General features: G+C 43.5%; 1 protein-coding gene across 1 annotated transcript in view; it reads right to left on the bottom strand.

Annotated features, from left to right (window-relative positions):
- The window catches only part of LOC103741484 (isoleucine--tRNA ligase, cytoplasmic-like), a 40,305-nt gene that overhangs the window by 8,558 nt on the left and 6,216 nt on the right, over window positions 1–25,531 (bottom strand). The window contains 4 exon segments of the mRNA XM_029567885.1: window positions 498–586; window positions 588–831; window positions 834–913; window positions 9,851–10,053. Of these exon segments, the coding sequence (XP_029423745.1) occupies window positions 498–586; window positions 588–831; window positions 834–913; window positions 9,851–10,053 (616 nt within the window).

Below are 25,531 nucleotides of genomic sequence, written 5' to 3'. Positions count from 1 at the left end.
CTTATCCCCTTAGCACCTGCCAGATTTATGTCCCATCTCTCCCACCTTCATGTCCCTACTGAGTGCAGTTTATGCTGCCCGTGTACTCATGGGTATGTGGCTATCCAGTGGAGTGTGGTCACCCTTCCAGAGGCCACACCTGTAAAGCAAGCTGACTCTCCTGTCCCCGACCGCTTTCCGTCTCGCCGGCAAGAACGACGCGGGAGGACAAGTCAGGATCCTTCTGCAGCAGTTTATTTCATAAGCCTCTTACATAGCATACTAAGGATGAAGACCGAAGACGCCGAGAAGCGGGAGAGCGGTTGCTTATATAGTCTAAAGGTCCCATCTATGACGTATAAGAAGCGGATTGGTTGCTGGAGATCACGCCACGGGAGGAGGCGAGGGAGAGCAGGCTCTTGTGCACGCCCCTTATGGGCGCAGCAGGATGTTTACTGTTAAGAAGGTCCGGATACCGGCGCCATCTTGTAATGGCGGCGGAGGCTGTGGCTCTCCACACAAGATCCACCCATCAGTGATGTTGGGGCTTTCTCTAACCGTGTGCTCATTGTAGAGAAATTCCATTTCTTCTTCCTTGTGGAGCCTAAATGAAGAAGCGGTATGCATTGTACCATAGGAGCAGCACATCCTTGAGGACATCCCTCACACCCTCCTCTTTAAAGTGAAGGTTTTCTACTCTCACCATAGGGGAATTGATCAGACACAATCTGAGGGCATCAGCACCGTATTTACTGATGATGGAAACTAGATCTGGATAGTTCTTTTTCCACTTGCTCATTTTTTAGCCATCGCTTGCCAAGATGAGTCCATTCACAATCACATTCTTGAAAGTGGCTGTCTGAAGAGAGCTGTAGCCAGCACCAGAAGGGTGTAAAACCATCTTCTGGTTTGATTGATGCCTTCGGCAAAATGACTTGTGTTGTTTTTTGTTTTGGTTTTCCAAGACACAGGGAAAATAGAAATGCATTTGAAATGGAGACATTAGAATTCCAAGTACACCCCCATCTTCTGATTTCCTTTATAAAGTAAGTGGAAATTGACAAGAAGAATTTTTTTAACATTTTATTATTTTTACTTTATGTGTATGTGTATTGCCTGCATGTAGGTAAGTGCATGTAGATAAGTGTCATGCAATGCCAGAAGAGGACAGAAGAGGCCGTCAGATCCCCTGGAACTGGAGTTATGGACAGTAAGAACAGCCAGTGTTCTTTACCACTGAGCCATCTCTCCAGCCCCCAAGAAGAAAGTTTTAAAATAGTAAGAATAATTCCTCACTACACTTCTGTCCTAGTTTGTTTCTCCATTGCTGTGACAAAATACTCTGACCAATGCCAACTTGGGGAAGAAAGGGTTTATTGAGCTTACATCTCCCAGGTCACAGTTCATCTGGGAGCCCACGATAGGAACTCAGGGAAGGAACCTGGAAGCAGGAGCTGGAGCACAGAACATGGAGGAACTCTGCTTACTGGCTTGCTCCCTTGGCCCCTGCTCAGCCTGCTTTCTTATGCAACAACAGGCCCACCTTCCCAGGGGTGGCACCACCCACAGTGGGCTGCGCCCTCCCATATCACTCAACAATCAAGAAGATGCCCCACAGATATGGCCACCGGCCAGTCCAGTGAAGGCAATTCCCCAGTTGGGGCTCCTTCAACCCAGGTGAGTCAAGTTGACACTAAAGCTATCCAGCACAACTTCCTAATAGCCAACACTTATATGAATTCTATTAAACCTTGTACTTCAAATATTTTAACAGAAGTAAATCAGAACAATAAACTCCTTTCATAACAAAAGTAGAGTTCCCCAAAATCTCTTTGACTTAAGTTACTAAAAATCCTTTATTTGCCACAAAAACAATCTGGCATAGTCGATCAAGATGGAAAATTTTGAGAAGAGAAAACTTAATAAGCCTAACATATACATATTTTGAAATATGGAGACGTTTGTGGGTTTTCCCACTGGTGGCAAATTAGAAAACTCTTTCACTCCATTTTTACAAGGTAGGGCTTAGAGAACATTCTACAAAACCATCTTTTCAAAATTTTGTTCTACTTTAGAGTGTTGCATTAAATATTGATCTTAAAGGACTTTTGGTATCTAAGAGTCTTTAAAACAAGGATTCTTCAAACAAGCAAGATTCCTCTGAGGACACTTGAGGCATCTGCTGGTTGAAGTCCAGTTCCAGTTCTTCAGGCGGGGGGATAGCTAGTGCCTCCACAACTCCGAAGTCTACATGGCTATTCAGTTCAGCCAGAGAGGTTGAGTCATCATGACAGTATCAAGAAAATTATATTTTTGACACTTGTCATTTTCTAGATTTTGCTAACTGAAAGAATCATATGGGTCTAGCAAGATGGTTCAGCAGACAAAGACATTTGAAGTCAAGACTGATGACCTGAGTTTCATCCCCAAGACCCACATGGTAGAAAGAGAGAACTGGCTTTCACAGGTTCCCCTTTGACATCCAAACCCCTACTGTGGCATGAATACATGGGTACATGCATGAGCACGCATGTACACGCACACAGACACAAATGAAAAAAATGTAATAAAGAATTTTAAGAACTATCTGGAGAACTTACAAGAGGAAAGCTAAGAAGATGCTAGATAAATCACTATAATAAATCACTCATAAAAATCTATGATCCCATGCCTAGAGCAACAGAAAGAAGGCTTCTAAGGGAAAGAGAGGGTCTCACCAATAACCAATGTGTCAGAGCATACAACTTCAATGCACAATCTTAAACAGAGAACCTTCACAGACAGGGAAGCAGCAGCTCCAGTTTCTCAGGTTCACAACTCAGTGGCTGGCTACATGCCCAAGGGTGCAGCTATTTAAACCCAAAGCTGGAGCAGCTCTGCTGGGCCACACTGGACCCTTGGTGCTGGCTTCTCTTAGGCTGATCCCCAGTGATGCTGCACATCCCCAGGCCATCCACTAAGCCGAGGGTGAAATGCTAGTACTGTGTTCAGTACAGTAGGATGTGACCACCAGGAAGGAGGGACAGTAGCCTCTGCCCAGCTCGCTCCAGGACCCACCAAGCCTGGGTTCCAACCCTGACTTTGCTGATGTTATTGTATATATGGCAGTAGTCAGTTTGAAATGTTTTCTGTTTGTTTCTAACAAGTGTGTCTCCCACAAGATAATGCTTGCACTTATACATATACAGTATCATTCAGTCCCTAATCTTGGATTTGCCGTGAGAGAACTTAAAGTAAAATGATGGCTAGATGGAGGCTTCAAATTGGCATTTAATAATCTACTAACCCAAATTTTCAACTGCATTAATTCATTGGGACTCACAACAACTTTCTTCATTAGATTATTAGTTTTATCCATTCAACTGGTGAAAAGCTTAGAGCTACTTAGCTGGAAGATCCGATTTTGATTCCAAACCACTCTAATCTCAAAGTCCTTTCTACCATATCATAGGCTCATCTGTTATTCCAGAGAACTGAATGCATTTTTTTTTTAATTCAAAAGTTGTCTTCCAAAAACTTTAGGAGTTCTTAAGAGAAAGATGAACTCCAGTATGTGTGTGAGTTTATGAAGAAAAAGCAAAGTGACAAGCTCCAGGGCTTTGTTTGGATTTATGCAAAAAAAAAAAAAAAAAAAAGTCTGGTTTTTTCTTATTATTTGGACTCACAATAACCTGCCCCCTTCAGATATGAAAGCAGATGCCTAGTTCTTTGGCTTGTGAAAGCCATGATTTCTAGTATCTTACTTCCACACTGAGACCTTAAAATGTGAACTCTCAATGATTATTTTCTATTCCAGTGCACGGCCAAGTCATGACATGTCCATTCTCTACTTAAGAAATAACTGCAAATTTCTTGCTGAACTGTTTTTCACATCCTTGACCTGGTTTCTGGATATCAGAGTTTGCAAATGTTTGAGCAGGCAGGAGCTGTGGTGGGCTCATTTCCCCCTTTTGTGAGGAAGTGCCCATCTGATTCCACCTTCATGCCCCTTACTTTGACTGTTATAAGTGGTATCTCTACATCAGCTCCTATACCAGGACATGCCTCTTCACACCTCCAGGAATGTTTTCCCAGCTGACAACCTAGCTGGAGTCACTTCTGAAACAGGGAGAAAGAGGGTCCCCTAGAGGGTTCTTAGTCTCCTTCATAAAAGAATTTAAGAATGGACCCAAACGGGAGCTTTTACGATTTTATTAGACTCTTAAAGAAAAATCCTCAGGGCAGATGAGCTGGTCATTGTGGCAGCTGCCTTGAGGAGGTGAATAGTGGGAAGAAGTAAAGAAAATCATGAAGCAATGCAGGTTTAGAGCCTGCATGGAGGTCAGACATGTGGCTGACTCACAACCACATGGCTGGAAGAAGGAAGCTTTAGAGAAAAAAAGTGAAGAAACACAAGATGCTAGGGGCAGCCCAAAGCCTTAAAGAAAGCATGTTTAGAAAGAAAAGAATGAAGAAGAAAAGGAAAAATTATGCTTTCCTGAAGAGTTCAGAAAAATGGACAGACTTACAGAGACCTACATGACTGTGGCTGGTCTAGAAGTTCTGCAGAGAGCCGCAGCTAGTTCCAGGCAGGAAATATTCACTACCTTATTAACACACCAGGTATTCCGCCCACCTGTTTAGCATAACTTAAGGTGAACCTGCCTTCCTGGGAGTGGTGCTATCACCAGGTGATTGACCAGTGAGACTGGAAAAATAGATCCTCCAACAGATAGACTAGATAGACATTTTTCATAGTCTGGACCAGTTCAATTTATGGAGCTTATTGATACTGTAACACTTCCAACCCTAAACTAATCCCAACCAGTTCAGCAAAAGACAAAACAAAATCTCTTGCTCTCTCCTCCATGTCACAGAAACCTGTTGTCTCCAGCTTGGTATCCAGAGCCATGCATACAACCATTCTCATTTTGTACTCCAAAATTCTCCCAGATAAGGTGAAGTGAGGCTCCTTTTCGGTGTCTCACAAGATTTGGTTCTAAATTCTTCTCTGTCATCAAGCATTATATTTTCTTGCATGAATCTTGGTCTTTTTATGATTCCTTTTTCAGCTTGGATTATCCTTCTCTTTCATAATTCCCCAGAATACCCCCATTGCATTCCTCAGGTTTCCACTGTGTGTTAGCCAATTGCCCTCCAGGTTTGAGACAGGAACAGGTCTATAGGGTGCTTGGGTCCTGGCTGTAGGCCTCAGACTTCAGCTGTGTGTAGATTGACTAGCTTCCAGTATGGTTAAAGGAGGGTGGTAGGCACAAAAGGTGACCTTGGGATTCTCAGGGTCCTCAGTCACGATCCACCAAGCCAGGTAGGGCAGCAGTCTTTACCTGGGAATAATGGATTCGGACGTCTACGTCTGCAATTTTTAAGGCTGCGGGAATGGTTAAGAAGCACAAAGTAGAGTCCCTTTTAGGTGGGTTTGAGGGGTGCCTTATGCCATGGTCTGGAGGTCACTGTTCAGGAGCAGGAAAGTGGCTGGGCTTAGTGTTCTGACAGTCTCCAGGTGAACTCAGAGGTGTTTACAAAGAAAGCTATTGGTTCATTTGTGGGTTTATGAGTCAGTGGGACCCTCTATGGTCCATTAAGGCTGTTGACCTTGAGATTTAGAAATTTTCCTTTGGTTAATTTGTCAGCTTCCTTGGCTAAGAAAGCCATGGCTTACCAGGGCCCCTGGGTAAGGTCACCATCTAGATGCCACTGTGTCTAGCTGCTTGGACAGGTGTGCTACAGTCACTGCCAAGGTCCCACGTTCGTGGGTTAAGAATCCTAATTCCATTCCCTTTTTTTCAAGGACAAAGAGGTTAAATTCTTGGGTCCCTTCAGGAGGCCTAATGCCAGTGCTTCCAGCAGGGACTTCCTGAAAATCAGAAAGGTGTCTTGCTGTTGCTATCCCCATTTAAATGGATCCCTTTTTCCTCCCTTTGTGATTTCATAGAGGGGCTTAAGTATTCACATTGGAGAAGTCAGAAGCCCACAGAAACTCTCTGATCTGTCTCCAGGTATTTGGGACTGGATTTGCTTTCTCATTCAGGTTCCAAGACCCCAAGTCCTTTTGAGATACAGAACTCCAAGTATTTAACTTCTTTGGGGCAGATTTGCATCTTTTTTGATGCAAATCTATATCCAGCCCTCTGAAGCATATCTAGCAATGTCTCTGTTCCCCTAGTTCAGTCTTCCAAGGCCGTGCTTGCCAGGAGCAGATCATCCACACACTGCAGGAGTTCACACTTCATCTCTGTGATTGGGAAGTGCGCCGGGTCATCTGTCAGGGATTCCGAAAATATTGTGGAGAGGTTTTTAAGCATGTGGCAGCAATCAGATTCAACTCAATTGTTCCTTATAGTTTGCGGTAGGGTCTTCCCATTCAAAAGCAAATGAAGCATAATGTTGAACCCTTACCAGGTAGGCTCCAGGTGGCAATTTAACTCCTACAGGTGGGTGATTTGTGACCAGTGCTGATGGGTTCTTTTCACTACATATTCCAGGAAAGTGAGAGCTGTAAGTTTTTCAGGATAGAGACAGTGTGTATGATGGGCTGTGAGGAGATTCTCCATTCGTCCTCTTGTGATTGACAGGATCAGAGAGGTGGCTTTATGGGCCTCTGTAGTTTGTGGCAAGAGATATCATCAACAGAGAAGGTCATCTGTACCCCTAGTTTAGACAAGTCTCTTCATAGCAAGGGTACTAGTCACTCTTGGTGATAGAGGAATTCATGCTTCGCCTGATATCCTCCTAAGGCACAGCTGCAAAACTCACAGAAGGGATTTCTGATCAGGACCCCAGTGGCTTCTACTACCATTGTTGCCTTCCCTGACAGGGCCACCAGTCTGATAACCAAATATTCAGCACCAGTGTCTTCCATGAAGTCCACTAAATGGCCCCCAACTTTCATTTTGACCTTTGACACAGGGGGCCTGGTCTTGTGGAATCTGGTTTGTCTCAGTCAGAGTCACTCTGGTCAGCCCAGTGAAGCTGTTGATGAGGTGGAGGGAGCTCGTGATACAGAGTGCAGCCTTGCTTTGCTCCCTGCTCTATCCCCTTTTTATTGAGGCGCTCATTTTCTCAGCGTCTGATTTCCTTGCAGTGAGCACATTGATTCTTCTGTAAAGGAGTGCAAGGCTTGGGCTTATTTCCAAGCTGGTTCCATCTAGGCCTGGGGAGAGCTGCCTTTTGTTTCAGCCTCTTATCTTCCTTCCCTCTAGAAGCCAGTTCCCAATCCACAAATATTTTGTTGGTAATTTCCACTAGCTGGATACTGTTCATCCCTGCAAACCCTTCCCATTTCTGTAAATTTCTTGGGATGTCTCCTTGTGCCTGGCCCACAAAGGCTACAGTGACCATTTGCTGGTTTTAGGGGGCCTCAGGGTCAAAAGGAGTGAACAGATGGAAGGCTTCACATAACTGCTCATGAAAGTCAGAAGGGCTCTAATTTGACTTCTGGAGAATTTCAGTGGTCTTGGACATACTGATGGGCTTCTTAGCTCCCCGTTTCAGTCCTTCTGGTAGGGACTGTGGGGGGCTCCCCGGGCAAGTCCTATCACCTTCTGAATTGGGGTCCCACTCTGCTTTTGGGAGGGCATTTCTGACCCATGCTTCTGCATTCAATTCTTGTGGCAGGACATGAGTCGTTAAGCATTTGTGAGTCTTAATCATCATTCACCATCATCCCTCCATATTAGGGAGAGTTAGGAGGATTTGGTAGCTGTTGCTTCAGGTGGAAGATGTGTCTGACAAATAGATTCTACTGGGCTTATCATAGTCTGTGATTTCTCAGAGTATGAGAGGGTATGGTGTTTCAAATTAAGCAAGTCTGTGGTGAAGTGCTAGAAGTAGAAAATAGGTTGCCCTCTGTGCTTCTGTCTGGAACCACATGCTGGGGTCCTTTAGTCTCTTGGAGGGGGCATCTGGAGGGTGAGTAGCTGCTTCTGGGCTAAAAGGAACATCTCTTCACCTGCTCAAGCTCCTCAGTCTTGATGGGGGGAGGGGCTCTGTTTTAGGTGGAGAGACATAGTCCTTAAGCCCAGGGAAGATACTGATAGTGGAAGACTGTCTAGCAAAGGAGGGACTTGGCAGAGAAGCATAAGGAGGTGTTGGCATCAGGAACTCATCTGGAACTCCCTGGAGGATTAGAGGAGTCTTGGTGGAGCATTGGTTTGTAGTATTAATTATTATTATTATTATTATTATTATTATTATTATTATTATTGTCTTAGCCAGGAGAATTTTGTTCTGACCTGCTTGGTAGCACAGAACCAAATCTAAGAGGACTGGACTAGCATGATTTGTGGCTAAGCATCTTTATATGGGAAATGACTGGATATCCTTTGTCTCCAATTATCACCTTGGTACATTGACTTAACCTTAGTCATATTCAAAGTTCCTTTTGGGAAACTTTCAACATCAAAAGTTGGCCATTCTGTTTCACAGAGAGTTCTCAGTTTTCCTGATGTCATCTTAGTACCATAATCTCCTGAATATTTCTTCCTGAAATTTTTGCTCATATAATCCTTCTAGGACAGTGGGTTTTGAATAGTGTCCTCCCATGGTCCCTCCCACTGTGCCAGTGTCACAGAACAAAGACAAGGACCTTCACACAAGCACTGTCCCCAACAGAACTCAATTCGCTCCATCTGACCGTACCTCTCTAGGGAAATTAGACTCTGCTTGGGATATGGTAAGTTCATACATTATTCCCAAACTAGATCTGACTCGCATAGGGGGACTCGTCCTTACCAGCACACGTCTTTAATCCAGCCCTCAGGAGGCAGAGGCAGATGGAGTTTGGTGAGTTTGAGTCCAGCCTGGTCTATACAGCGAGTTCCAGGCCAGCTGAGGCTACAGGGAGACCCTATCTCAAATAAAACAAAACAAAACAAAACAAAATAAAATGTGAAACAAAATCATGTGATGTTGTCTTGATCAGTAACAGTTTAATGGAGAGAACAACTTTGTTTCATGGTGCTGAGTATATGCAGGTGTATTTTATTTTAGCTCCTTTAAAATGTACTTATCATTCTCATAAATTTATGCTCTATAAATGCAGCCTTCTGCCAACTAAGTCATTTTCTATGGCTATACAGATTGTGAACTGGTTTTGAACAGGGGATCTGGCCAAGGAGGGGGAAAAAGAGCTAAATTTCAAACTTGCACAGTGAGGCAAGGTACACTTCCTTGAAGGCACACTTGCTGTAGTGCACAAAGGGAAGCAGTGTGAATCAGCTAATACCTGAGCACAGTGTGCTTGAATCCCTGGGCTCCAATCTGCAGAATCTAGGTCAAGAGTTAGAGAAGATGGACAAATGCCACCTTTTTCCTTATGACTTGCTTTGTAGTACACAAGGGGAAGACATTCCAAAAAGAAATCAAGCAAAAACATTAGATTCCACTGAAATTCTTTCCTACACCGAGCACAAAGCTGTTGAGGTGTGGATTTCTGTTGAAAACGAGGAACCCAAGAGTAATGAAGAAGAAATATAGAAAAGGGCCAGAAAAGAGCCACAGACACCATGGTGGACAAGAAACTTTCTGGAAGGCTGGGAGGTACACACAATGAAGATTTGGGCACTTAGTGCATGTATGTAGTTTTAACCCAAGAACTCATGAAGTTCTGTAGGATTTTCTTCTTCTCTTTTCTCCCTCCCTCCCTCCTTCCCTCTCTCCTTTTCTCCCTTCCTCCCTCCCTCCCTCCCTCTTTCCTTCCTTCCTTTATGAAGAACTCTTCTGCAGGAAGGAAGTTCTTTCTCCAGCCTCTGTCCTGAAGCACTATGGCGCAAACAGGTAGAGCCTTCTCTCATCCAAATGACCTCTGCTTCCAAGGGATATTTTGTGTCCATGGAATCCCTGCTGTGGAGATATTGTTACCCATGCATCTCACATTGTTGTGGATAGCTCCTTGTGGTGGTTGGCTTTTGTTGTTAACTTCATTGGAATTAGAACCATGTAGGAGATCAGGGACTCATACTTCTGGATCTGTCCAGGTGGGCATTTCCAGAGAGGATTCACTGAAGGGGGAGTAGGGGGAATAGATCCTCCGTGAATGTGGGCATCACCATCTCCTGGACTAGAAGTCTCAATGCACTAAAAGGTGGAAAAGGAGAGAGCCCAAGAATACTGGGATTCTCTTTGTTTTCTAACTGTCCCTCATAAAGCTCTTCTGCCACATGCTACCACCACCATGATGGTAGCCAGGCAACCATGAACTGAGCCCTCTGAAGCCATGAGCCAAACTAAATGTGTCAGGTACTGTGGTCACAGCAATGAGATGTCTAATACAGTCACTGTGAGGCCTGGAGCTTCAGGAATGCTCCCCTTCCCCTGATGGTTGTACCAGCTAACATACATACCCACATACCTATGCACTAAAATGGACACTTTACTGGAACTGTGTCAGTTGTCACCTGAGGTATCTGAAAGTTCCTTAACATCTTTATAAAAGAAGAATACCCTATTATACTACTGAGATACACTGCATTAAAATGCTCAGCAGGTACCTGGGTGTCCTGAGGTTCCTTGAGATGTGGGGTCCCCTGGACTGTTCCAGTGGTTCTCACAGAGGGCCAGAAAAGAAACAACAAATGCAGACATCAGACCATGTTCAAACAACAGCAAAAAATTGTTTAATATTAGAAGTGTTGGCTTTCAATGATTTTTTAATATTCAACTCTTGGACCCAAATCATGCTTGCTGGGTTAGCTTTCAAAACTCAGAACAAATTGTCATCTAGTAACTTATAATGATCTCAGCTTGAGTGTGTTTCCTGCTGTTGGTTCACTTGGAATGTTCTGGGCTGTGTGTCAAGTGCATTCTCACTGTGTGACTGCCAGGAGGGAAAAATGCCCATTGTCTTGGCTATTGCTATTTTTATTTAAATTACAGTCCAGCTTTCAGAAATCTTAAGGGTTCTAAATGTGAAATGATGGGTAACGTAGTTTTTTTTTTAAAGATTGTTTTCCTTTTTAAAGAAGCAACACATGTTCATAAGAGCAAATTTTGAAGATGAAACTTGCAAAAGAGGAAAATTAATTCCACATAAACCTTCTACTTATTAAACATAATTGCTATGAACATTTTGGTAACTTTGTCATCTAGTCATATAGACAGATATGTAGTTAGCCAACAGACGAACAGGTTGAGTATATAGTTGCATGTGTATCAGTGCTTACATATAAACTAATGAATAAAATCTATCCACACATGAGTTGCTCTTCAAAGCTAAAGATAAGCACATGTGTGCATTGTCAGTATGTTGTGTGTGCACAGACACCAAGAATGCTATCAAGAGACATAAACATAGATATATTGAGTAGACCTCTGTGAATCTGTTTTCAAGCCTGAAATTTTTACATTTCCTTCCTATCTTACAATAATTTCCATCATTATCATTTTAATAACTTCAAAAACAAAATGATAAATGCAATGGCTAAAATAATATTTCATAGTTTAGAAAACAGATTTTTGACATTTTTGCTATAATTGGATAGTATAATGAGGTTGATCCCCGATCAATATTTGTATTTAGAGTGCCAGAAAAACATCTTTTGTTAAAAGGTTACTCAGTCATTTTGCTTTTAAGGACTTATTTCCAGAACATGAATTCCTGGATCAGAGAGTGCAGACACTTTGAGGGACTCCAGATAGATCCTAATAAACTGTTTTATGGATTTTGTTTCTAACGTTGGTTACTGTTCCCACCAGCATGCTTTTATTCCACTTCTCTACTCTCCAAGAAGCAAACATGAGAGTTCTCAAACAAGAGTTTCTATCTCTATTACGTATATCCATGTGAATAAAGGATACAAAGTAGGGTTTGAAATGTACCAAAGAGAGTGTCAAACCATTGCAGGCTCATTGTCTACTGAGATGTAAACCAGACATATTTCCAGAAAGAACTTTAATGTATGTTTCAAGCTTTTATCCTTCCCCAGGAAGTGGTAGCACCCTGCCAGAGGAGAAGGCTGCCCCTCCCTCGGTATAGACATGTCTTCCACACCACCCAAAGGGCATTGGGGGTATTGGTCTGAGTCAAGTACATTCAAGTCTACACAGAGAAGTCCCTCAAAAAGACTGGACTTCAAAAAGTGATCTTCCAAAGCCTGAACACTGTGACAGGAAGTCATCAGCAACCCAACTTGTAGAAAGCAAGAGCCACCCCACAAGCCAAGAAGCAGAGGGCAGGTTTAAAGGGAATAAATTCAGGCTTGGTGCTTGAGAGGCTAGCATGCCCAGGGAACAGTCTTGATTGACAGTTTGGGCCACATGAACATGAAAGGGTTGGGTGGTGTCCTGAGTAGCTACCTGGGCATATTGAGACATGGGGCTGTTGTGAGTCAAGAAGGCAGGGCTATGAGAACAGTAGCTTGGACTGGGAGTGATGTAAAGTGATCCAGGGGCCCTACAGCACAGTCAGTCTGTGAGCTTGGCAAGTACACACCTCTGGCAAGAGGAAAGCAGATCCAGAGAACACATCATTTGGAGTCAGAGGCATAGTCTCTATATAAGGATCCATCAGCATGAGAACCCAAGCTCAGGTTGCTGGTCTGAGATTTGCTCTGTGTACAACAGTGTGTCTTCCACACAGCCTTAACCAAAGGGTGTCCCTAAAAACCCAAGAAACATCCCCTTCCTCCTGCTTCCCTAATCTCTCTACATGTACCCTCAGTATTGGTTGAAGCTCAGGAAGAACACAGCAAGTTCATCAGGGAAACTGACAGTTGAATTTCTTATTGCATGAGACTGTCTTCCAAAAGATAGACCATGGACATCAGATGCCTTTTTCCCAAGCTTGGTTGCACCCACTTGCCTAGGATCATCACACCTAAACTTGTTGACTGGTACACTCCACAAGAAAGAAGGAGCAGGGAGGGTCAGCCAGTCACAGCTCCCAACGAACCAGTAGGTTCTCATTGTATGAGGTGGAGATACTAAGGGTAAGTGGAGGAAGCCATAGGGAGGCTCTCTCATCATTTTGTAGAGGTGTAGGGAAGTCAATGTCCATGCCTGGATGGAGACTTTCCAGTGCAGCCTTAGGGGGGAGCACCCACACTCCTGTAAGAGTAAACCTTCACACACTGTTCTATAAGTCCAATAAACTTGCTGGTTTCCCAGACTGCAGTCTGTTAAAATTATACCTCGGTTTGTAATAGGGCCCAAGGGAGGACAGGGCCGGATGTCACTTGTGTTCCCCAGAAGGAATTTTAGCTACACCTCTGCAGTCTCCTAGCTGTGACTAGCCCTACATGCAACCCCATTGACCTCAAAGACCAAATCACTGGTATAAGGGCTAAGAACCAGCTTGTCCTGACTACTGATGACCAGGGCTGGTCCACCTCTGTAGCATCAGTTCCTGAAGTTCACTGAGTTTCAGCCACCACAAAGTAGCTCCGAACTCATGACTCACTTAAGTGACCTGTTCCTAGAAATCATCATGTCTGTAACCCAGGAGCCTTTAGGATTACTCAGAGAGCCTCAAGGCAGAAGCAAGTGAGGAGGGGGAGGAACAGCACACCACAGCTTATACAAGAACCCTAACACTCATTCCCTCTTGTAAGCAGGAGCCTACAGAATGGGTAGTCACTATTCAAGAGGTGTGATGCCCTGGTGCCAAGAATAACGGCAATGTACAATACTTACAAATAATAAGGCAGTCTCTGAGTTATTGGCAGAAGAGCAAAAGTCTGTTTCCTACTTAAACCCTGACAGATTTGCCCCTGCCAAGGTGCTGGCACCCATACGAATCCAAAGCATATTCATTACTGGTACACTTTCCTCCTTGCTGGGTTCCCAGAGGAGGGTTGTGTTGACCACTAATGAGCTCTCCATGAGTGTGCTAGATAGCTTTAGTGTCAACTTGACACACCTGGGTTGAGGGAGCCTCAATTGGGGAATTGCCTCCATATGACTGGCCTGTGGCCATGTCTGTGGGCCATCTTCTTGATTGTTGAGTGATGTGGGAGGGCCCAGCCCACTGTGGGTGGTGCTACCCCTGGGAAGGTGGGCCTGTTGTTGCATAAGAAAGCAGGCCGAGCAGGGGCCAGGGAGCAAGCCAGTAAGCAGCGTTCGTTCCTCCATTGGCTGTGTTCCAGCTCCTGCCTCCAGGTTCCTGCCCTCAGTTCCTACCTTGGGCTCTGTGATGAACTGAGACCAGGAGAAGTAAGACAAATAAACCCTTTTCTCCCCAAGTTGGTAGTGGTCAGAGTGTTTTGCCACAGCAAAGGATAAAAAAGCTAGAACGATGAGTAAGCAAGTGGTGGCCAGTCCTGAGTATCTTTTATGTGGAGTGCGTAAGTCACTCCACAGGTTTTCCATGAGAGGAAACATTAGCTTTAGGACAACAGGAAGATCTGATCTCTGGTTATTCTGAGAAGAAACAGCAAAAAACATAGCATATGATCAGAAAATTTGTCTGACCTGGAAACCACATGCACCTGGACAGCTTCTTAGATGAGTGTCTGGGATGATAAGGAAACGAAAATTGTAGCAGAAAATCCAGAGAATGTTTATTTTTCTTGGTCTGGATTATGTCTCTCAGGATGTTTCCTGTTCCATCCATTTACTTGCAATTTTAGTAATTTCGTTTTTCCTTATGACTAAATAATATTCCATCTCCATCGTGTAAATACACCACATTTTCAGTATGCACTCATCAGTTGAAGAACATCTAGGTTGTTTCCATTTCCTGGCGGTTGTGAATAGAGCAGCAATGTACAAGGATGCACAGGTGTCTGTGTGGTGAGATACATAGTCTTTTGGGAATATGCCCAGCAGTGCTATAGCTGGATCATGTGATAGACTTATTTCTAGCCTTTGAGGAACCTCCACACTGATTTTCATAGTGGTTTCACTAGTTTACACACCAACAGTAAGTGTTCCCCTTACCTCGCATCCATACCAGCATTTGTTATCATTTGTTTTTTGACCTTAGCCATTCTGACTGGAGTGAGATGAAATCTCAAAGTAGTTGAATTTGCATTTCCCTGATGGCTAAGGATATTGAACATGTTTTAAAAAATATTTTCAGTCATTGCATTTCATCTTTTGAGAACTCTTTGTTAGTTCTTTGCTCTAAATTTTAACTGGGTTGGTTTTTTTCTTGGTGTTTAGTTTTTGAGCTATTTGTATATTCTAGACACTAACCCTCTGTGAGATGGATAATTAGTAAAGATTTTCCCATTCTATAGGTTGCCTCTTCACTCAAATGATGATGGTGTCCTTTCCTGTACAGAAGGTTTTTAGTTTCATGAGGTTCCATTTGTCAATTGTTGGTGTTAATGCCAGTGCGACCAGGGTCCTGTTCAGAAAGTCTTTTCCTGTGCCTACCATTTTCAACATATTACTTATTTTCTCTTCTATCAGATTCAGGGACTCAGGTCTTATACTGAGGTCCTTGATCCATTTGTAGTTGAGTTTTGCACAAAGCAAGAAATAAGAATCTAGCTTCATTCTTCTACATGATCTATCCATTTTGACCAGCATCATTTCTTGAAGATGCTATCTTTTCCCCAGTGTGTATTTTTGGCCTCTCTGTCAAAAATCAAGAGTCTGTAGAATTATATCTGAATTATATCTGGGTTCTCAATTCTATTCCATTGATTTGTGTGTCTGTTTTTATGTCAGTACCATGCTGTTTTTATTAGTATAGCTCTGTACTATGAGTATGTGGGGAGGTGCCCTCTGGCCTCCACATAGGTATAGTATATACACACACCAGCATGCCCATTTGACATCCATACTCCTTCATGTCCATTTGTATACACGTATACGTAGAGAAGAAATGTGCCCAAGGTCACAAGGCTAGGAAATGGTGGAACAGGCTAGGAACCAGGGCAGTGTACTTAAGAACCATTGTGTATAGAAACTATAACATGTTTCCTCCCCAGAATTATTTTTTAAAAACATCATCATAAGAGCTCCTTCATACATACTAAATCATGTCCTTATTTTTTGACATTTAAGTCACTCCTAAATATCACCATATGAAATGTTAATCTATCATATTTTAAAATTAAAAATTACCTATGTTAAGTATAAACTGAAAATAAACTTTATTTCAGAAAGAATAATTCATTATGTATAATTTGTGTGCTAATAGCTTCAGTTGCCAAATTAACACACCTGGAAAGAGAGAACCTCAAAGAGGCTTTTCCACCATTGAATTGGCCTGTGCCTGTGGACCATGTCTGTGGGGCATTTCTTAATTGCTGGTTAATGGGGGAGGACCCAGCTCATTGTGGGCTTTGCCACCCCTGGGCATGTGGTCCTGGGCTGTATAAGAAATAAGGCTGAGCACAAGCAGAGGAGCAAGCCAGTAAACAGTATTCTTACATGGTCTGTGCTTTAGCTCCTGTCTCCAGGTTCCTGTCCTATGTTCCTGCTCTGGCTTCCCTCAAGGATGAACTGTGATAGGAACATGTAAGTCAAATAAGTCCTTTTCTCCCCAAGTTGATTTTGACCAAAGTGTTTTTCTTCACAGCAATAGAAAGTAACTAGGACCATTAGGTATGACAAAATAAGAAATTAGTTAACCATTTAAAAAGTAGGTTCTTGAAGCTGACGTGATGGCACTTTCCTTTAATCCTACCCCTCAGGAGGCAGAGGCAGGTGGATTTCTGTGAGATCGAAGCCAGCCTGATCTACAGAACAAGTTCCAGGCCAGCTGGGGCTACAGGGAGCAAACAAAACAAAACAGGTGCTTGAAAGAATGACTTAGGAGTGCTGCTTGTGACCTTGGAAACTGTGATGGTTACTTTTGTCAACTTGGCGCAATGCAAAAATCACATAAGAAGAGGGCTTGTCTAGATCAGATTGGCCTGTGGGCCTATCTTCCAGGACTGTCTTGATTGTATTAGCTGATGCACAGCCCACTATGGGTAGCACAACTTCCTGGGCTTGGGTCCTCAACTGTATAAGACTGGAGAAAGCGAGCCAACTAGTAATCGTGCATGCATTCATTTTGAGTTTGAGGTCAACCTGATCTATATAGCGAGTTCCAGGCCAACTGGGGCTAAAGGGAGATCCTGTCTCAAGAAAAGAAAAAAAAAAAAAAAAAAAAAAAACTCAAATGGATGCTTGGGGATGAAGGTGGCTAAGAGAGTCTGAGAATTTTATTCATTGTATTTTTATTATATTCAAAGATAAATAATACATATATATTTTTAAAAGTCTATGGTGACTTCTAAATGTAGACTAAGTGCATTCTGCATTATGATATGGCCATGCATCTATGGGAGCCAGGGAATGGAATGTGGTGGTTTGAATGAGAAATTCCCCCCATAGACTTGGGTTATTTAAGTACTTTGTCAACAGTTGGTGGTGCTGTTTTGGGAAGTTTAAGAGTGCAGCCTTACTGGAAGAAGCAGGCTCAGGTTTGAGAGTTCATGGCTTCACCCTACTTCCAGTTAGATGTGATCTCTCAGGTTCCTGTTCCTACTACCTGCTGCCATGCCTCTCCCACCATTATGAACACTTCCTCTGGAATGATAATCCAAAATAAACTCTTTCTTCCATAAGTCACATTTGGTCAATGTGTTTTCTTACAGCAACAGAAAAGTAACTAATACATTTACCTAACCATGAACCCTAAGAGCTACAATAACAACTATTTCCCTGTTAAGATATATCCATGGGTTCAATAGTGGCACAAATGTTATAGAAATAACCAGACACTTTCTGACTGGATTTAAAGCCTGCTGCACAAGATGAACCCATGTCTGGCACCATTATTAGGGCCAAGAACCTGTGGCTAGATAGGTCACAGACTTCAGGGGAGAACCTACTTCTATTATTCTATGAAATGGACATCGTATTAAACCTAGGTCTTATCTGTATATTCATAGATAAGTGCATCTCTCAACGCTCATCAGATAGGCATCTTCTTACAGTTGATAGTGAATGATGCAGGGGGCCCACAATTGGGCAACGTGCAGAGAATAAGTGACTATGGAATGCTCAGCTCTAAATTAGACATCTATATCATACCCCTCCTCCCAAGACCCAGGAATCATCTCTGAAAAGAGGGTGAAAAGATTTTGAGAGTCAGAGGCAGTGGATAAGTACAATGAAACAGTGTTCTACAGAAACAACAGGGCTGTTGCACATGTGAACTCACAATGGTTGTATCACCATGCTCAAGACCCACCCAAGCTCAAGCCAGACAAAAATTTGAGCATGGAGGCGGGCAGGAAGTCCTACCCCTAGTGAAGGAGCTATTGGCAACTAGTAGCCGCTGGGAAAGAGAGAGTCAGTTTCCTTTAAGAGCGTGAGCACTGGAAGGCAACCACACTCCAGGGGATAGAGCCACACTAAAGAGCATCTGGGCAGCACAAATAGGACCAGATGGGCTTTTTTAAAAAGCTACAAAGTTGGGTGGGTAGGGAGATGGACTTGGAAGAGGAAGAGTGAATATGATAAAAACACATTGTATGAAATTTTCAAAGAATTAAATAATTATTTATAAAAGAAAAGAAAATCCAGATGATTATGTACAATCACACACATACATACAAACATAAATAAAATTATAAAAACATCACAATTATAAATATATATATAGGTAGAAAAATACAGGCATGCCCATGCAGATTCACATGCATATCTGCATGTATATACAGAACCATGCATGCCTGCATACATACATTAATATTTTATTTATTTTATGGTTTTCTTCAATTTAGTTAGATCACTCTTTCCATTGTCTGAAAACAACAAATGGCAAAAATGAAATAATATTTTAATTAACATAGATGTTGTGAAGAAAAGGGGCCTAAATGATCAGTGGGAGAATCATCTGTTGCCCAATGGGGGAGCCAGGTAATTGAACATACAGCCCAGCCTGCAAATGTCCTTTTCCATGAAGTGTCAGGACAATGGCTTCTACTCAGAAGGTAGACTGATCCTATTAACAGGTCTGTACTTTCAAGTCTTGGGTGGAGGTCTTCCTATAATCTCCTGTCCCTGCACACCCAAGAATGGATGCAACTTCATCCCCACAATCAGGTGTACAGGCCAGTCTAGCTGGCTTCCTCAGGCCTTAGACCCCCCCCTACTGAGCCAATCCTATGCTATAAATTTTTACCTGCAAAATAGGGGTACTTTCACTTTTATACCAGCCCACTAGAGAGACCAAAAAGATAATTAGTTGCATTACTTTATAAGACATAATGATTCTGAACAATTATTTATTTGTGGCTATTGAATTTATCAACATGTACTAGATATGTATGCATTGAGTGTGCTATTCACCACTTATTTTTAAAAATCATGAAAAGAAAACGTACAATCTCTCCATAAAAAATATCTAGGAAACAAAACAAGGGCAGGACGGAGTCTGCTTTATCATCAAGCTCTCATTTTCTTGGGAAAAAATAAGAGGAAGAAGCCTAGGGTAGAAAGGCTGGTCCATAATTAGTGGCAGGACCGAGTTCCAAAGCCTTGGCCCTTTGACACGGGGGCCAGGGCTCCCAAACAGGCTCCTAGCTCTCTGCTTCCCAGAAACCACCCTGGGAGGCAGAGGCAGATAAGGAAGGTCATGTAGAACACATGAGAAAATAAATATGACAGGGTTCCCTGCCAGGCCCTGGCAATCGGTCCTGCATACTTCTTAGCTCTGAGAAATTCATTAAAAGGGTGGGGGATAAGAACAGCAGACTGCCTCAAATTCTATGCCCTCTGTTGCTTTTCCTCCCATTCCTAAGAGGAATAAGCCCAACTCCTGTGTTCAAATGAGGCATCATATGGTCCCATGACTGTGGATACACAGCATCCCTGTAGCATCCCTACAGCTTCCATTCATCCATTTGTCCCAGGGTCCTTCTGCACAGAAGGCCTCCCCACGCTTGTTGATGGTTATTAGAATTAGAAATGGAATCCAGGCATGTCTAGCTCCCACTCCTCAATTGCATCCTGAGGTTATTTGACTTTCCCAAGCCTGTTTCCTCACTTGCAAAATGAGGACAGTAACTCCGGTATCACAGAAGACTAAATGGGATCATATTAAAAGAAGCACCTGGAGCCAATAGCATCCAGTATGGGAGATACTAACCACCTGGGAACAATATGATTGATGGGCAAACTACAGCTGAAGAAACCAAGTACAACCTGTAAACACAGGAGCCGTGAGGGACTGAATTCACAGTGGAGATTTAGATGGAGGGTGACATGGACACCCACCGAGAATTCTGCAGGCATTGGGAGCACAGTGGTTCAGCGAACACACAGCATGTTGGATTCTGGTCTAGCTTAAGGCTTAAAGTTAGGGTAGGAAGACTCTCTTTTCCTTCACTTGTTTCCAATTATACTTGATCATTACAATTAACCTCATTGCTGAAACTGCTACTAAAATCTTCATAATCAGAAATATAACTATGTAGAAAAGTTTGTGGCAGACTCTACTCTGCTAATGTCTCAGATGGACTAGCAATGGAATCCTCAAGGGAAACAAAATGCTTTTGCTAATAAAAGAGCGTCAGCTGTTGGATACAAGACACCCAACAAGTCAGATGAGTTCTTCATGTTCCTGCCCAGATTGGCTGGGTCTACCACATGCTTGCAGAGCTTATACCTGACAAATTCTTGCAAACTTGGGTGACAAAAAGGAAGACCAGTCAGAGCCAAGATCTTTTGAGCAAAAAGACTTCAAGTCCCACTCAGAATCAGGAAAAATATCAAACCCCTTCAAAATATATTCCAACAGGTAAAGTTCCAATGTGGAAGCCAAAACATGTTTGTAGGGCTAGGGGACAACGGGCTGTGGTTACAGTTCCAGACAATAGATTTCAAGTGAGGGGAAGTCAGCCACACAATCTAGAACACTTGGCTATTCTGACCATTCTGCAGACTGCAGAATGAAACGTGTGTGTGTGTGTGTGTGTGTGTGTGTGTGTGTGTGAGAGAGAGAGAGAGAGAGAGAGAGAGAGAGAGAGGAGAGAGAGAGAGAGAGAGAGAGAGAGAGAGGTAGAGAGAGGTAGAGAGAGATTGTAAGTCAATAAATGTTCAATTCTTGCAATAACTGCAAGGGAGATGGTGCTTGTGCCACAAAAGAAAGAACTGAAGCTCAGAGAGGTGGTATTACCTTTCTAGAGTCTTCATAAGTGTTAGACCCTCAGGCCAAGAGCTCAGCATCTGGAATCCCCTAGGAGCACAAAGAATGATCTTAGCTTAAGAGACTGGCAATCACATTAAAGAGGCCCAGGAGTTCCAGGTGCGGGTCCCATCTTTGTTACATGCCCAGGACAACCTGTCCCCAAGGTGACAAGCTCAAGAGTGACCACTGAGGACCCTTTATCAAAACTCTCAGAAGGGGCTGATCTCCCTTAAAAGTGACCTGCACGGGAAGCAAGGGTTTCAAAACACACTCTGAGAGCAAGGAAAGTTGTCCCTTCCAGACAGCTAAGGATATAGAGTGTTTCTGCCACCTCAGTCTGAAACAGCTGCAGAGGCCTGACTGAGTCAACACTGAACTGATCAGAGCCCACTGCCAAAACATTAATGAGATATTTACGCTCATCCCATAGGGGAACCTAACAAGGAGGCTAGGCAAACGATTTATTTGGCTTTCTGGACTTAATGCCAGGAAAGCACATCAAAAATACAGTGAGTTCTTGCTAAATCACAAAGGTGTCAACCCACTTTGGTAAGATTTGGCTCTAAGGATGGTTGCCTCTGGTGAAAGGCAAATACAACCTTGCTTTTCAGAAGAGATTCAGAGAGCCAGGCACAGTTGTGCATGCCTTTAGTCCCAGCACATGGGAGGCAGAGGCAGACAGACCTCTATTAGTTTGAGGCCAGTCTGTTCTACATAGTGAGTTCTGGGCCAGCCAAGGTTACACAATGAGACCCTGTCTCAAAGAAAACAAAACCAAAGAGATCCAGAGAAAGTGAATGTGTGATGCCCTGTTAACATGCAAGTGGCTCCCTGCTAGAGACAATTCTTCTTTCCATACCTTTAGATTCACAGGCATGTAACTGGAGCTTTGCTCAAGGTATCCTGCTCAGCAGAGCTGCTGAATGGTTGGATTCATTCTTTGTGAGAGAAGCTTCCAAGCTCTTGATTGAAGCAATGTTTGACTTTTCCAGACTAAACTAGCCAGAGTGTTAAAGGACACTCTTAATTGTTCCTAGTGTAAGGGCTGCTTCCTATTTCTTTCATAGATTGAAACCCCTGAAAGGTGAAGGATGGAAGATCCAGGATGAAATTTCTTTAGAATATAAAACACAGCTACCATACAGCAGGGAAGCAGCTCACCAAGTATCTGGACACAGAAAGCCAGGGAAGTGCTTGGTTCTGAAGCCCATGGTGGGGGTAGGGGGGACAAGGAAAAATATATGTAGATGTGGGCACAGGAAGAAAGCTGAGGTGCTCAGCTCAGGGACTACATGAGTTGGGGTGCTGGAGGCTGCAGGATTCCCCAGTTCCCACTGATGCTCTTGTCAGAAGACAAAGCAGAGGTGCATTGTAACAACCTCTCCAGCCTCCGGTTAGCTGCCTGTCACTGTCCCTGTCCTCGTCCTCTCTGGGACATATAATGACTTTTTTATCTCCCCATGACTGCATTCCCCACCTTTCAGAGTTCTCAGAACACTTCCCTCGTACCCAGCTCTCTACCTCACTTCCTCAGAAACCTTGCAGCACTCACTGCCCTGCCAGCCATGCTGTGGGAACAGGAAGTTTGAGTGAGCAACGGAGGATAATAAAAATATCTCCAGCTTGAGCCTTGGCTTTAAGCCCCCACCTTCATGGAAATTTATAATTTGCTGACCTTACAGATTTGAGTTTTAAGAAAGATATAGGATAACATAGGCAAAAAATGTGGTGCATGGTAAGCTGGGAGCCCCAAGGAGTACCCCCATCTCCCCTCATTTTTCGTCTTCCAGAGGAGTACCTGTTCATTTAGACGAGAGCCACTCCACATGCCTCATCTGCTGACCCATGTTGTATCCCCTGGAACTGGAGTTATAGACAGTTGTTAGCCACCATGTGGGTGCTGGGAACTGAACCTGGGTCTTCTGCAAGAGCAGCCAGTGGTCTTAACTGCTGAGCCGTCTCACCAGCCCCCTCCATATACCTTTTATAATATTCTAGTATGTCTCTGCAAACATGCTTGCTGGCATATTGACAGGAACTGCGTTCAACAAATGGGTTACTTTACTACAGTGACTCTTGATTTGTTTCTGCTGCATCTCTCCATTTCTTTCAGTACTTCACTGCTTTCACCAGTGTTTTGTAATTTTTCCACATATACTCTATATGTTACTTGTTTTGTCAAGAATATGGCTATTTCATTTTATTTGGAGAGACAGATCATAATCAGCATTGTGATTCAAAATTCTCTTTCCACTCCACTTGTTTGTTAGGAGTAGACAGAACTCTGGTGTGTGTGTGTGTGTGTGTGTGTGTGTGTGTGTGTGTGTGTGCTGACCTTGGGTCTTGAGACTTGTTGAACTCATTTACTACTTCTAGGGCTTTTTTTCTTTGCAGCACATTCCTTGGCTGCACAGGTCCCAGCTGCTCTGTGAGCTGTGGTCCTGCTGACAAGGAATTCATCAAGCTTCTCACCTCTCAGCACTACTGGGGCTGCATGAGGGACACAAGGAGTTTCTAGGCTGGATACCTGGAGTTTCCACATGGGAAAGGGAGGTTGCCTCTGGTTTCTGTGTCAGGAACGCTCTTTCAGGGTGGCTCTGTCTGCCTCTAAAGCTTGAGATGAGGCAGTTTAAGGTGTGTGGAGACAAGAAAACATCCGGATAAACGTCCTTACTCTAGTACAGACCCCATTTCCCTGTGCCCCCTGGTAGGAAAGGAGACTCAATTTTGCAAGGATCCTTTCTGCTTGGATAGAGACAGCATTGTGGTCAGGACACATCTCAGGCTGGGTCTCTCCTATCAGTTCCCACCCAGTAGCCTCTGGTGGAAGAATGAGATCTTGGAATCACAGGAACGGAATGGTCCCCCACTCCATATCTGCTGTTGCCTGGGTCCCTAGCAGGAAAATGGGGTTCTTTCCTGACCCCTCTCTTTTACCTGATCTGTCTATAGGTCTCCCAATGAGGCAGAAAGGTGAGTGGGCATCCCTAGGCCCCCTATTAGGGGTTTGGGTTTGAGAACCAGTGGGCCTGCTTCTTTTCTGTTGGCAGGAGGGGGTGGACACAGGACACCCTGCCACTGTGTCTCCACTTTTCAGAGCCCTTGTTTGGTCTCATTTGACTGTTTCCTCATTATTTTCAGGGTTCATTGCTGTTCTTAGTTTGGTAGTAGGCAAACAGAGATGACCAGGTCAAACATCTCCAGTGGAAATCTCTAGGACATGTTCCAGTATATTTTGCCATTTGATAAAAAAAGCAGAAGGCTTTTTAAAATATAATTTAATGAAATAATATCAGTTTAGGGTATGAGATATTGTTCACCCTTTATGCAGCAGGTATGGTTTGTGTATGCCTGTGTGTGTGTGTGTGTGTGTGTTCCTGTGTACATAAGTACATGTGTGTCCAGGCGCATGTGCACAACCTCAAGTGCCATTCCTCAGGTTCTGTTTGCTTTTTTTTAAATTTAACTTTATGTGTGAGTGTATTGCCTGCATGTATGTGAGTGCACCTGTGTGGTGCAATGCCACGGAGGTCAGAAGAGGGCTTCAGATTCCCCTGGAACTAGAGTTAAGGATGGTTCGTAGCCGCCATGTAGGTACTGGGAATTGAACCCATTGCCTCTGCAAGAGCAGTCAGTGCTCTTAATGGCTGAGCCATCTCTCCAGCCCCTCTGTTTCCTTTTTATGGCATAAGTTTTCTCACAAGCCTAGAACTCACCAAGCAGCCTAGACTGACTGACTAGTGAGTCCCAAGGATCCATCTGTCTCTATCTCCCCAGCTCTGTGATGACAAACATTTACTACCCTGTCCAACATTTTTTTACATGGGTTCAATCTGGAGATTGAACTCAGGTCTTCATGCTTTCGATGCAAGCATTTTACCAACTGGGTCATCTCCCCAGACCTAAGGAGGATTTTTGCTACCTAGTGTGTCTAGGCTCCACATGTACAGCTGTTAACAACACTGGAGAATGGAGCCAATAGGACAACAGAAAATACACATCGAAGATGAATTTCAGATACAACTGATTGTCATTACGAAAATGAAGCCATTGAAGGCAGGAACTGGTAGATAGGCAAAGTGGTATGAATTGCAGAATCAGGCATTTACAGTGGACAAAGGATACAGTTACTTGTTTCACTGTTTGAGAAATATGACATCCTTGGAAACTGAAGCATGAGAGCAAATCCAGAGGGGAGGGAAGCCAGGTGTCTAACCTGGCCTTGCTATCAATCAGCATGCAAATTCAAACATATCATTCTCTAGCTACAGTTTTCTATGTAAAATAAGAGTAATTATGAAACACAGTGTGTTCAGGGTCTGAAAAATTCCCTGAATTGACCATTCGGACACTGAGTCTCAGAAGAAAGAAGCACTTTATTGAGGCCAACCAGCTGGGGACACAGTCTTGGAAGCCGTACTGAGACCCCAAGCAGTAAAAACACAGGGCTTTTAAGCATAAAAAACCACAAAAACCACC

This window comes from Nannospalax galili, unplaced genomic scaffold (genome assembly GCF_000622305.1).
Source record: "Nannospalax galili isolate Female #2095 unplaced genomic scaffold, S.galili_v1.0 scaffold321, whole genome shotgun sequence".
In the NCBI taxonomy this organism is placed as follows: domain Eukaryota; kingdom Metazoa; phylum Chordata; class Mammalia; order Rodentia; family Spalacidae; genus Nannospalax; species Nannospalax galili.
Note: the sequence above shows the minus strand (reverse complement) of the source record. Positions and strands in the feature narration are given on the sequence as shown.